The sequence below is a fragment of the Arachis hypogaea genome, chromosome 11 (genome assembly GCF_003086295.3).
Source record: "Arachis hypogaea cultivar Tifrunner chromosome 11, arahy.Tifrunner.gnm2.J5K5, whole genome shotgun sequence".
NCBI classification, from domain to species: domain Eukaryota; kingdom Viridiplantae; phylum Streptophyta; class Magnoliopsida; order Fabales; family Fabaceae; genus Arachis; species Arachis hypogaea.
In genome coordinates this window covers 93,364,798-93,378,158 of record NC_092046.1, presented here as the reverse complement: position 1 = coordinate 93,378,158, position 13,361 = coordinate 93,364,798, and the positions used below count along the sequence as shown (strand labels likewise).

General features: G+C 32.1%; 1 protein-coding gene across 1 annotated transcript; it reads left to right on the top strand.

Annotated features, from left to right (window-relative positions):
- Nucleotides 1-3,403: 3,403 nt before the first annotated feature.
- LOC112722301 (uncharacterized) lies at nucleotides 3,404-7,451 on the top strand. The gene is made up of 6 exons (XM_025773283.3): nucleotides 3,404-4,204; nucleotides 4,347-4,460; nucleotides 5,755-5,835; nucleotides 6,200-6,372; nucleotides 6,500-6,596; nucleotides 7,118-7,451. The coding sequence occupies exons 1-6, from the start codon at nucleotides 3,965-3,967 to the stop codon at nucleotides 7,229-7,231; spliced, it is 819 nt and encodes a 272-aa protein (XP_025629068.1). The 5' UTR covers nucleotides 3,404-3,964; the 3' UTR covers nucleotides 7,232-7,451.
- The last annotated feature ends 5,910 nt before the right edge of the window (nucleotides 7,452-13,361 follow it).

The window sequence follows — 13,361 nt, the reverse complement described above, 5'->3', positions numbered from 1 at the left end:
AGAGGGACCGCCTTGAGATCGGCCCCTTTCCCTTTTGCCGACCCGACCCTAAAGCTCGGGTTAGGGTATGAATATTTTCGTTCCACCCAGATTCATAATATTAAGAACGAAAACAACCCCATAGAATTGAATCAAATATTAAATGTAATAGAAGAATAATAATATTAATCCATAGAAATAAACAGACTTCCTAACCTTAACCAGGAGGTTTGGTTGCTCATGACTTACAGAGAAAATGCAGAAGTGAGGAGTCCCCTTCCCAGAGGAGAGATCGAATATGTCATTGGGGAGGAAGGAGGCCCCTTATTTATAGTAAAAACCTCTAAGACTAATCCTAGAATTCAAATTCAAACTAAATCAAAACAAAATCAAATCTAGATCAAATCAAATCTTTTGATTTGAAACTTGAATTCTAAACCTAAAAGATATTGTTTGTAATTAAAAATTATAAAAAGAAAAGATAAGATAACAATTAAGAGCTAAACCCAACTAAAGATGCTCCATGAGTGAAGTGGGACTTATGCTACTAGCATTCAGCGCCAAAAAGGGGTAGTTCTAGCATTCTGGTGGGCATTCAGCATCGGGAGGGAGTGCTGGTTATGTCCCTCTTGGGCGCTAAACGCCAAGCTCGGCGTTTAGCGCCAGTTTTGGTAGTGATTATGGAAGAAAGTATAGACTATTATACATCGTTGGAAAGATCTAGAAGTTAGATTTCTAAAGCCGTTGAGACCACATCAATTGGACCTCTGTAGCTCAAGTTATGCTCGTTGGAATGCAAGGAGGTCAGTGTTGACAGCATCTACTATCCTTTCTTCGTCTTTGCACAAGACTCTTCCAAATTCGCCCAAAATTCACCTGAAATCATAAAAACACCACAAAAACTGAAAGTCATCCAAAGAGAATTTTTGCACTAAAATATAATAAAACTTAATAAAATCTAACTAAAAACAACTTGAAAATGCTAGGAAAAAGGGTATAAGATGCGGACGCATCAATATGCCTCAGCGAGGTGCCTCACGTCCTGTATTTGAAAACCACAAAATATGTATGGGGTGAGAACTAGAGGTTCTCAGTATGGTAATGGTGCCCACATAACTAACATATAAGGTCCCAGAAAAGGCAGAGGTGATCCTAGAACTTTTGACAACAGATTCAAATTTAAAACTAAAATTGAAAACCATAATTAAGGTGAAGTATCTAAGGATTATTAATTCTATCTCAAGTCTAACTTAGTCCCTAAATTCATAACCTTTCCTCCAATCCTCTGAAATACCAGTGGAACTGTCCTCGTCACTCCTCCTCCAAACAAGGGACATCTCAGTTACACAGACAAACAATGCATACAAGAAAAACACGGGTAGTTTATAGATACAGCAAACAGAACATATAGTAGTTAAGCATGAATATCAAATAGGCAAACCCAAGAATGCAAACCAAAGCAAACAGACAAATGTATATGATGTATGCCTGCCCTATGGCTGATGAGTCTCATCTGACGTGTGCCCCTCGCGTACGCGTGCATAGCAGAAGTTGCAAAAAGCTGCTATGTCCAGAATTCCTATTTTGCACACCAAACTTCGGACGCGCATAACTTTTTCATTTTAAATCATTTTTCATTCATTCTTAAAACAGTGTAAACCTCTCCGACCAAATTTTTATTCTAGACAAGTTTGATAAAAATCGAAGATCCAGATACTGAATTATGGCTCGTCGAAATTCATCAAAATCAAAGATTTCATTACAATACCAAATATCAACTTTCAAAACATTTAAATCCCAAACCCTTTAAAACTTAGCAAATCTTACCATAATGGCTCCAAACCAACCTCAATTATATCACAACACTTCTCAATATACTAATTCACCATCTCCATCAAGTTTTCAATCCAATATTTCAAGTTCAAAATAGCATTCTAATATACATCATCATCATCATTTATCAATCTCATATACAAGAATAAAGATCACAAATATTATAGCATACCACAACCTCAAATTGCTAACCCTCATAATCTCAATCATCAACATCATAAATAATTCAACCTATCCTACAAATAACTAACCTAAATTTTCACAACATATTATATTTTAGTTATGAGAAACCGAAGCCATACCTTGGTTGATTCCTCGTTAATGCACAGAACACCTAACAGTTCAGCGTTTTCCAAGCCTCAAGACTCCAAAACCACACTAAACGGCCCTCTAGCCACCAAAGTTCAATCCAAGCTCCACATTTTCAATCTTGACTCCAACCAACAATAAATTTTCAATCTAACATCACAATTATCACCACAATCAATATAAAGTTCACTAATTTAACATTCCACAAAGGATTTGAGGGTTCATACCTGACCCACAGTTGAAGTGAGCTAGACCTGACAATTCTCGCAAGTTAATTCGAATCTAAAACACCAAACCAACAAAATCTCAACATATACTCTCATAATTTTGAAAATTAAGGGGTACAGCAGCTGGGGTGAAAATGAGGGTTATCTATAAAATTGTTCCGATGGATTTGTAGAACCCGACGCGGTGGTCAAGTGGCCGTAAATGGTGCGGCGATCGGAGCTCCGAATTGAAAGTTATCTTGATTTGAAATCAAGCTTAGGTTTTGATAATCTCCTTCCTCCTCCCATTTTCTTTGTGTAGCGTGAATAGCTTATGAGGGAAGAAGAGGATGCTGAGTTCATTTTGTTTAATGAGGCTTAGGTTGGGTCATGGACTCGGTTATGGCCCAGTTCAACTTGTTCGAGCCAATCTTAGGACAAATTCTTTAAAATTAGTGTCAAAATTCATGTTTCAATTAATTTTACCACATTAAACTATAAAATTCCATTTTCTAAATTTTTGGATTAACAATTAATTTATTGGCTAATTATTTATTAATTATGTGAAGTTAAGAACAAGAACACTCAATTCTGTATCTCTCTCTTTTATGTCTTATTTTTAGTATCTTGTCTTGTCCTATTTTCAGAAACAAACGCAGTATAGAGACGAAGAAGCTATACCAGATGAAAAAGATGGACAACGCGTCGCGAAGAACGACGGGAAGATGGTAGTAAGAATGACCGCGATAATAAAAGCTAGAGTTTGTCACCTCTTTTCTTTTTTTGCAAGAGGGAAGAGCACTTGTTCTGGTTTTTGACGAGAGGAAAGAATTTAAAAAAAAATTTTAAAAATTTTTTAAAATTTTTATTTTTTTAAAAATGTCCAAACAATACCGTTTTAAAATAATTGGTTAAATTTTGATTCGATCTAACAGTTCAGTTTTTGAGCAGTTTAATTATTTTTTATTGATTTTTATAATTTGCAAACTTTTTATTAAATCAAATAAAAAATGTCATCGATTTTTAGTCGGACCAGCCTTTTAAAACATTAGTGTATATTATCACAAATTCGAAATAGACTAGTATTTTTTTTTTTTTAAGTATGGTTATTACGTATAATTGTCTAATCTATTAATTATGTAGCATTTTTAAAATAAATAAAATAAAAATTAAACAATTTAAATTCTTTACTTATTTTACATTTTTTCTTTCCTCCTCGTACTCATATTTTCATTTACATCTCCATCGCAGCTAGCGCCTAGCGCACTGATAACTCTAAATAATGAAACAAGTAAACACGAAAAATTTTTATAAAATAATTTTATTTTATTTTATTTTATTTTATTTTCGTTCTTTGGATTTTCTACAAATGGATAATTTGGTATCCTCACGTTTTGTTTGTGGTGCTAATTTGGCATCTTAAGCTTCAATTCAACTCAACAGTGTGAGAGAACACGTTAACCATAGTAGCACCAATGCAGTAACGCTGCACAGAAAAACCAAAGTGCGGTGAAGATTCTTAGGCTAAGTTTCCAATCATCAATGGCTGCATGTTCAAGCCATCAGTCTCACTAGCGTAGCTTAGCTTAGGTTACAATTGCAACCGAAAGAGAAGGAAGAAGAAAAATAGGGGGGAAATGCAATCGTTAAGCATAAAGAGTTTAGGGGATTTACGGTTATTGAGCTCGACCACGACGAATCGGAAGAGGGAATGGGCAAATTGCAGCATGAGAAGGAGAGTGACGATTTTGGCGTGTGCTTCGGAGAGAAACGGTTATGGAAGTGGCAGAGAAGACAGCACCACAAGCTCCTTTCAGTCTCGGAGCCACACTTACGCACTCTTAAAGCAGCAGATGGAAGTAGCTGCTAAATCTGAGGTGATGATCTTTTTGGAATCGCCAAAATGTTTATTGTAGCAGCAGATTTTCTTTGTTTATTTTCTGTTCAGTTTTTTATGATTATTTAAGCTTTTCCTTCCTCCCCCCCCCCCCCCCCCGAAAAATTCATTGGCGTATGTAGGATTACAAAGAAGCCGCTAGGATTCGAGACTCACTCAAGCTGTTTGAGGAGGAGGAGCCTGTTTTGCGTTTAAGGAGATTGCTCAAGGAAGCCATTGCTGATGAGAGATTCAAGGTCTTTATTCTTATTTTTATTCTTTCAAGCATTTCATTTATTGTGCCTAACTAACTTTTCAAACTAAGCTAGTTAACTACTCTTCAAGCTGTACATGTATTCACGGTTAGTTGCTAACTGACTAACCACTAGGGAGGAAAATAACTAACTTCCTGTGTGAAGCTAACTAACTGAACTGACAAGAGGTTTTGGGGGGCATTCTGTTATGTGATTTCGATAGGTGAAGCTCTCAGGTAACAATTGGTCTTGGAGTGGAGTACTTGACTATAGGATCATTGTTTCGGTTGGTTAAATTTCTTGTTCAACTGGAAAATGTTTAAATAGGAAGCTTGCCCATTTCATATTTTGAATTAGAACATTAATGGGATATAACTGCATATCAATGTTTCGACATACATTCTGAGACTGAGACTGAGAGACAGAGATTGGGAGATAGAGACTGAAAAACAGACTAAATTAAGTCTCTGTACTGTGTTTGATATAAAATGTACTGGATTGAGTTATGTCTAACTATCATATTTGGCTTAAGATAAATATAAAGATTGAGGGGTAGATTTAGAATTTGAAAAATTAAATGAGAGCCTTTTTTTTTAAAAATATTATTAAAGTTTAGTCTCCATTTTCAAAAATTTCGGTCCCCTCTGTTCCCCACTTTCTGGAGGTACTGAAGGGACTGAACTTTTGTGTCTGGGACTGAAGTTTTAGTTCAAGTCTCTAACTACCAAATATAATACTGAGTCCTAGTTTCCCAGTCTCAGTTCCAGTCTATGGAAATAAACACTACCTAATAGTTTCTCGTTGTTTTGGTTTGATTTACTGTTGGTATAATTAGTTGTATACTATTACTGATCATGGGCTGCACATTATTATTAGAGTTCAGCTTTTTAAGTAGTATGGTATATGAGTAGGCTTGATAATCTTGCAGAAGAAAGCTTGATTGCATGCATGTATGCTTGAGTTCTGCTTGGTTATTCCATGAATACTGTCGGCTCCATGTGTTTTCAAAATCAGTAACTATTTGTTATAAAGCCAGCCAGTAAGCAAACAAAAGTTCAAGCAGTTATGCTTCTATGCTCAAGCTGATAGTAGCTCACTAGCACCATCTGACTTGAAATTAAATTGTCCTATTCTTCTCAAGTTGAATTTTCGTTCAAAGTTTGTTGGACTGAGATTGGTACCCTTATCCTTCATCTTCTATTGTGAATTGACAAAACTTGGCCTCTTTCCAGTGTTTGTGCTGTTACACATATTTTCTTAAAAATATGCATTCTGATGTACTCTCCCTTTTTCACAGGATGCAGCGAAATACCGTGATGAACTAAAAAGCATTGCCCCACATTCACTTTTAAAATGTTCAAGTGATGCTACAACATTGGTATGACCGCTACATTCAGTTAAATACTAATCTCATATTTTAAATTATTCGATCTTGACGTAATCTTATATCTAAACTGAATTAAATGTGACTTCCCTTTTTAAAACAGTGTTTAGATTCGATTGCCTTGATTAAACTATTAGTTTAATATAATTTCAAACATGGAAATGTCGATTCAGCTCTTGCCAAAATGTTCCAAATTTCTTTTTCTTTTTCTTTTTCTTCTTCTTTTCTTCTCTTGTAGAAACTGTTAAACTTGTCATTTCTGGGAGTAAATGCCTTTAGCGCTTTATCTAATCTGGGACATCACATGCTAGGACACAAGGGAATTCTGAACTCTTGACATATATTTCAACTTATTCAGGGAATCAGGGTTCAAGTTAGGAGTGTATATATAGAGGGAAGAAGTCAACCTTCGAAGGGGCTATACTTCTTTGCATATAGAATAAGAATCTCCAATAACTCGGACCAACCTGTTCAACTTCTTAGAAGGCATTGGATTATAACAGATGGTAATGGGAAAATGGAAAATGTCTGGTGAGCTTATTATCTTTTCCTTTTCTATTTTGTTGTATTATGCTTTCTAGGTGTTTCTTTTTCCTTTTGAATCCATGGTGTTTCCAGTTCAACATAACTTCTATGCTTTGTTTTTTAAATATCACAGGGGGAGTGGTGTTGTAGGTGAACAGCCAACAATACTTCCCGGGACTAGTTTTGAATACTCTTCAGCATGTCCATTGAACACACCAAATGGTAGAATGGTAAGAGATGCTTTTCTTTCAATTTTATTTATTTCATTATTTTGGGCAATTCTTTGTTCTCTAATGATGCAATAACTAGTAACTACCACTCTTTAATAACAAGGGTCAAAATGATTAATGATATAAAAATACTTTTTACTAATATCACTATTTGAAGTTTCATAATGACAATCAATTTGGAATATCTATAATTTTATAGAAACACTATCATTTAGAAATTGAGGAAGTAGTAGTAATATAACCACAGTCCACAACGAAGGATAGAAGCATAAAATTTCTACCCTTTACTTTATTTATATATTCCTGGAAAAATATTAATCATTTTGCTTCAATAAAATAAATTGTCTACTCGAAGTATATACATGACAGTTTTTCTGCTAATTCCCCATTGTTATAGTTGTTTATTTGATTCAAGATTGATTCTGAATTTCAAGCATTTGCATATATGCCTTCGCATCAGTCCCACATAATAAAACCATATTATACCTTAAATCTTGTCATTTTGGATTTTTATAATGCAGGAAGGTGACTTTGAGATGATACATATTGATAAAGTAGGCTCAAGATCGTTTAACGTGGCCAGTGCCCCTTTTTCTCTGTCACTCCTTGGAGATGATGAAGGCAATTCTGTTTGAGACAGAATTGCAATACCACTTTCTGAGGTTTTTGTGTCGAATTAGCAGCCGAAATGTGATCAAGGATTGAAAGCAGTCAGAATTCATATTTGCATTATTATTTAAGTGTAAATTTTTGCCACTGTTGCGAAACGACGATCAACAAATATTTTTCCATGCATATGTACATAATGATGTGAAGAATTTGGGGATTTATACTATAGATAGTTCAAAGTTCCAACTCTGCTATTTCCAATCACTATTTCATTTCATCTCAATGTATGCAGAGGGCGGCGAAATTACACTATATTTTGTGTTTTTTGTTGACCGAGGTTTGCATTTTTCTTCTCGACAGTTATTTGAAGTGGTTGTAATGAAAATGGAGAAAAGCAAACAATGTTATCACCTTTTGAGGGATCATCTCACTATATGGATATGTTTTGGATGTCAGCAACCATGGGACAATATCTTTCCACTTTCAGCATCGTATCTGCTCGCCAGGAGTGGACAATTTCTGATCGATAGTGTGTGTATGTTGGGAAGGTAATAAGACTTATAGCACAGAGAAATATTGAGTGTGAAAGACTATTTTTTAGGGTTAATGATCAAATTGGTCCCCGAAAGATTGTACGATCGTCATTTTTGTCCCCAAAACATATTTTTAATCAAATTAGTCCTCGAAAGATTTGACATCAATCACGTTTGTCCTTCCGTTTATGGGCTCACAGCTTCCGTTAACGGGGAGTACACGTGGACCGTTAAGTGACAGGTATATTAACAGATGTGTACCCAGTTGGAAGCTTGTAAGATATGTTCACCTATTATGTCAAAATAGTCCCTATTCCCATTTTATAAATCGTAATCCCCAAATTGAATGGAAACGTTAATCCATCTTGAGGAGTGGTGTTGCAGTGGTGCAAAGACATCACCCAGGTTTTAGAAGCCATGATGTGTAACGACCCAATTTTCAGTATGTTTAGATCATACCGGAAACTGAGCGCTACTAACTTGTCCTCCTAATTATTACCTATTATTTATTACTAGCGGCTCAACAGGCACTAACGTGCCTGTTCAGCCGCCTTTCTATTGTTTTTAAGAAATTAATTTTATTTCTTTATTAATATATCATTCACTCTTTAAATTTATTAGATAAGTATTTTTTTTATTTTAATGTTGATGTGACTTTAAATATAATACTCTGTATAATTAATAATTTAAAAATTAAAAAATAATATTATCCCATATTATGAAGTAATTTAAAAAAGAAAAAATAAATTTAACAAAATATTAGACTTTTTCAATTCATCATTGATAGGTATAGATATATTTAAAAAAATAAAGAATACATATAAGATGAAAAAAATTAGTTCTTTCTTGGTAAGAGAAAAAGATAGAACACTATCTTTGTACGTAAAATATTGGAGACAAATTAAAAAGGTAAAAGAATGATGAAAATATTAATTGGGTAAGTAAATTAAAGAGAAAAAAAATATAGGTGGAAGTTATACGTGAATGTAGTAACTATAATAAAACTAAATGAAATTTGTAACGATGGATGTGATGAAAATTGAAATAGATGGTATTGAAGGTAAAAAAATAACGACAGCAAGAGAAATATAACAAAGTGTATTGAGAAGTAAAAAAAAAGTAGTAGAATGGATGAAATTATAAAAAAAAATAAAAAAGATATATTCTTTATGATTACAAAAAAATTCTAATAGAATAATTAGAATGAAGATAAACTGCTAGTCAGACCATTAAAGTACAAACATACTCAAAATAACACTATACAAACAAAAACTAACATAAAATTAAACAAAATATAATTTAAATGAATACTTCAATATAATAAGATCTATACAAAAAACTATTTATCACCCCTGGTTAAACACTTGTTGGCTTCTAATTATTCTTTTTCTCATTTCATATATGGCTATGAAAATAAACTTTTTGACATCGTCTTTATCTAGTTTAAGATGTCACAAAAACTTATTTAAATAATTATTCCGTACAGAGAAGAGTTCATAAGATAAAGGAGAATTAGAAAAAAATAAAAAAATAAAAAAGAGAGATTGTGAGAATAAAAAATTGAATAGAAGTTATGCGTAAATTTTTGTAACTGTTAGTGAAATTTGTCAGTGAAATAAGTAACCGTAAAATATTTTTGAATTTTTTTAGTAGGGTTAAAATAAGAAATAGAAAATTGGACACCAAACTACCATGTATTGGCATTATATATTGTTATAGATATACAATTGAATATAAAAATATTGTAATATTGAATACCTCCCCTATTTTTAACACTTATTTGTAATCATTCTTAATCTTTCTCTAAATCTAATATGTCAACTTCTATGTCTCTAACTAATAATATTTTTAAGATTTTCTTAAAATTTTATTTAATTTCAAAACAAAATTGTAATTTTTATATTGTTATTTTTTTTAATATTTTTAGAAAATTAATTTTTATGCTTTTAAATTATAAATTTGAGATAAAAAATAAAAATTTTATAAGTTATTTATTTTTTAATGTATAGAATAATAAAATTTAAATTAATTTAAGTATGATACTAAAATTATTATGTTATTTTTATATGTAACAATTAAGATAAAGATTTATAAATATTTATAAATTTATTTATTTTTTCAATATTATTTAATTTGAAGCAGATATAAAATTTAAATTTATAGAACTCTTTTTCTCACATAATTTTAATTACTTTTTTTATTTTATATTCAATATGTTAAATTATCTTTTGTTTCATTATTTTTTAAAAAAATTTAATTTTTATTTTTATTATTTTTTACCATTCTCCATAGTCCATACACATATTTATCATTATTTTTTTTAATTAAGTGAAATAAAGATCGGGAGAGAGTACTATATGTACTCTATAGAACAAAGAAAAAGACAACGTGGGTAGAAGTTATGTGTAGAATAAAAAAGTAACTGTACAAAAAATAAAGGAAAATTAACTAATAATTCTATTTTTGACCAAATTTTAAGACGAAAATTATATTAAACACGATTTATCAATAAGATTAAGATAGAAAAGTGAAAATTGGACACTAAACTCTCATATTCCCTTTATATATTGTTATAGATATTTAATTTAAAGTACATTAAGATATTATAATAATATCTATAACAATTTTATTTAGGACAATTATGGAAGGTTTATCGAATCAAAACTTAAGAAAAAATAAATTATTATTAATTAAATAAATATACAGGATTCTTACCTATATTTGGATCATTCAGTCTATTACTTGGACCAACTTCACTATTGTTATTAGTACCTGAATATTTAAAAAATTTGTTATTAGCATGAAAATATATTGTAAAAGATAATTCATATTAAATGATATACTAACGGCAAAAATTTATTAATGGGATGTATAACTTAACTGGCACGCCGCCTTCTGGCGAAGTATTGCTGCCTTTGTTTTTCGCTCATGTTTTATCTTCGTCGCCACGCATAGTCTTGCCAAGTCGGTCGACCACTTCCATTAGTATCCTATCAACGGTAATTAATCAAAACAAACATATAAACATAGTTTCACACTTTTATTTAATGACAAAAAATAAATTATATTAGATGAAGTAAGAAAGATGCATGAAAAGATGAATGAGAAATGAAAGAAGTTTTTCTAGTAATAGCAACTTAAAGTGAGAGAGAATAAGGGAAGAAAGAGATAATTATTATAGAAGAATATGTGTTGTTAACGGTGGAAGTTTTTTATTTAAAATAACCGACGCATGCATGTACGGAGAACTTCTATCATTAAGGGTAATATTGGAACATAAAGTTGGACACCAAAAACTCTGTTTTGGCATTATATATTGTTATAGATGAGCCTAATTCGTTGTTAAAAACGTAGTTATTCTGCGAGGTACTTTTTCTTTTGAATGTGTTTGGGTTAATAGACGGATTCATTCATAATCAATTCACAACTGAAAACAGATAAAACAGTTATAAACAACCACACATAAATACATTTCAAGCACTTGATAACATTTCGTGAAACAACCTTTATTAGAGTATAGACTTTTAGTTAGAACACCCCTAGATATAGCTAGATAATAACTATATACATATATATACATACAACATCCCAGGCCCTGACCTGTACAAGAAGTCCCTAAGCTGGCACCCAGGCTAGCCTAGAATCTATACTCACCTAGTCCCTCTAAACTACCAAAGTGAGGGAAAGTACGTTCTAGGTCTTCAAAACTCGAGTCAGGTCAAATGTCATCAAAAGATGGGACATCATCTACTACTCCTCTGCACAATCAAACATTGCCATATGACGTTCCTCTGGTATCTCATCAAGTAGCCACTTAACAGGAGTCTCGTACACAGGATTTAAGTAAAAGTTTGCATACAAACGGGGTGTAGACGTTGGCTGGTCTCACAGTAAATATATATAAACAGGTAACAGAGCACTCTAGACTTAGAAGACTACCTACAACAGAGTCCTTTTTGCAGAACGATCATCAACGAACTACGGAAGGGTACTCTTGCTCCTATCTGAGGGGGAAAGGAGAGAGAAGGGGTAAGAACTAGGGAGTTCCTAGTAGGGTCGGGGTTATTAGTTACGTTCATTAATTCCGTGTTGTTTGGCAAACGAATAACAGAATATAGAGAAACAGTTAATAGAAGATAGATAAATAGAGGAAGTAGAGAAAATAGAAAACAGAACACAAACAGAAGAATACAAGAAAATAGAACACAGACACAGAGAATAAAAAACAAGCAAAGAAAGCATACATTCATACAATAATCATAATAGAGAAAATGCACAACCAAGTATGATGCATGTCTGTCCCAAGTATAGGTTCATTAAGTCTATACTGAAACAGTTTAACTTTTCATATAATACCTAACCTTAGTCGCAACTCAAGGACTAACTATGTTGCCTTAGTTCGTTTACTAATCTCTGTCTGTTTTTCTGTTATTAAAACTTTACAGACTTTTTCTTTGATTTTTATCTCTTCTTTAACTTTTTATCTTTCCTTTATCTTTGCCTCACTAATATGTTTTTACCACTTCGTAAGTGTTTTATGAATGTGATTATGAGATTCCGAGCTTAAAGTTGTCTTTCTAAAAGTTTTACGAAAAAATGCTTTTTTCGCATTATTTTATTATTTTTATTAAAATATTATTTTTAATTAAATATTATTATTTAATATTTTATTATTATTTATTATTTTATCATTAAATTTTTGAAAATTACCCCACTCTAACTTTTAACCTTTAAAATTCAATTTTTACCACCCGTAACTTTTAATATTTCTACTTTAACCACCCTAACTTTCAGAAATTACCAAGTAACTCCTCAAACACCAAAATAATTACAAAATTGCTCTTTTTAAGATCTAAATGGTGTTCTTCAATGTTCTTCACCACACTCAAAGTTTTCTTCGTGTTCTTCGTAAATTCTTCAGATTCTTTCTCTTTTTTCATCCGTTTTTCAGTCTTTTCAGCAACCGATTTTTACCATAATTCATAATAAAATTGAAGCCACCAAAGCCCCTTGTTTCCCACTTAATTTCAACACAAATTCAACCCTAATTTAAGGGTTAGGATTCGTTTTTCCAGCAGCCATGAAGAACATAAATTCAAAGTTGAATATCATCAAATTTCATCAAAATTTCAACAAAATTTCACCAAGAATAACTCATATAAGCAATCAATTTCAAGCATAACCAAACCATATCATAATCACACATCTCAAACACAACTAATCAAGATTAATTTCATCAAACCCTACCTTGATTTGCTGCTCCAAATCCGGTTACTCGTTGAAGTGTTCTTAAAGCACTTTTTCCTCCTAAAACACATCAAGAACAACTTTGAATCCAAAAAACCTCAACTGAACAAACCTTAATCAACATGTTAGGAAGGGATTTCTCATCTTAAACGAGTTTGGAATTGAATATTCTTGGCTCACGAGTCAAGCTAAGCAAGAGATCTAAGGAAGAACATCAAGAAAACACATGTTTAAGCATGTTTCCTTGAAAACCGATCTGAAGAGGGAGGGAGACAGCCATCTCACCTTATTTCCAACCTTGATATGTTATATGGTTATGTAGAGGATGAAGAGAGGATCATTTTGGTGAAATCGGAGTTTTGATATGAGTTTTAGT

Bases quoted from the DNA above. Each gene is read 5' to 3' on its own strand.
- LOC112722301 (XM_025773283.3), top strand. From the start codon at position 3,965: ATGCAATCGTTAAGCATAAAGAGTTTAGGGGATTTACGGTTATTGAGC. The intron at 4,205-4,346 runs GTGATGATCTTT...TGGCGTATGTAG, and splicing joins AAGTAGCTGCTAAATCTGAG to GATTACAAAGAAGCCGCTAG. The intron at 6,597-7,117 runs GTAAGAGATGCT...TTTATAATGCAG, and splicing joins ACACACCAAATGGTAGAATG to GAAGGTGACTTTGAGATGAT.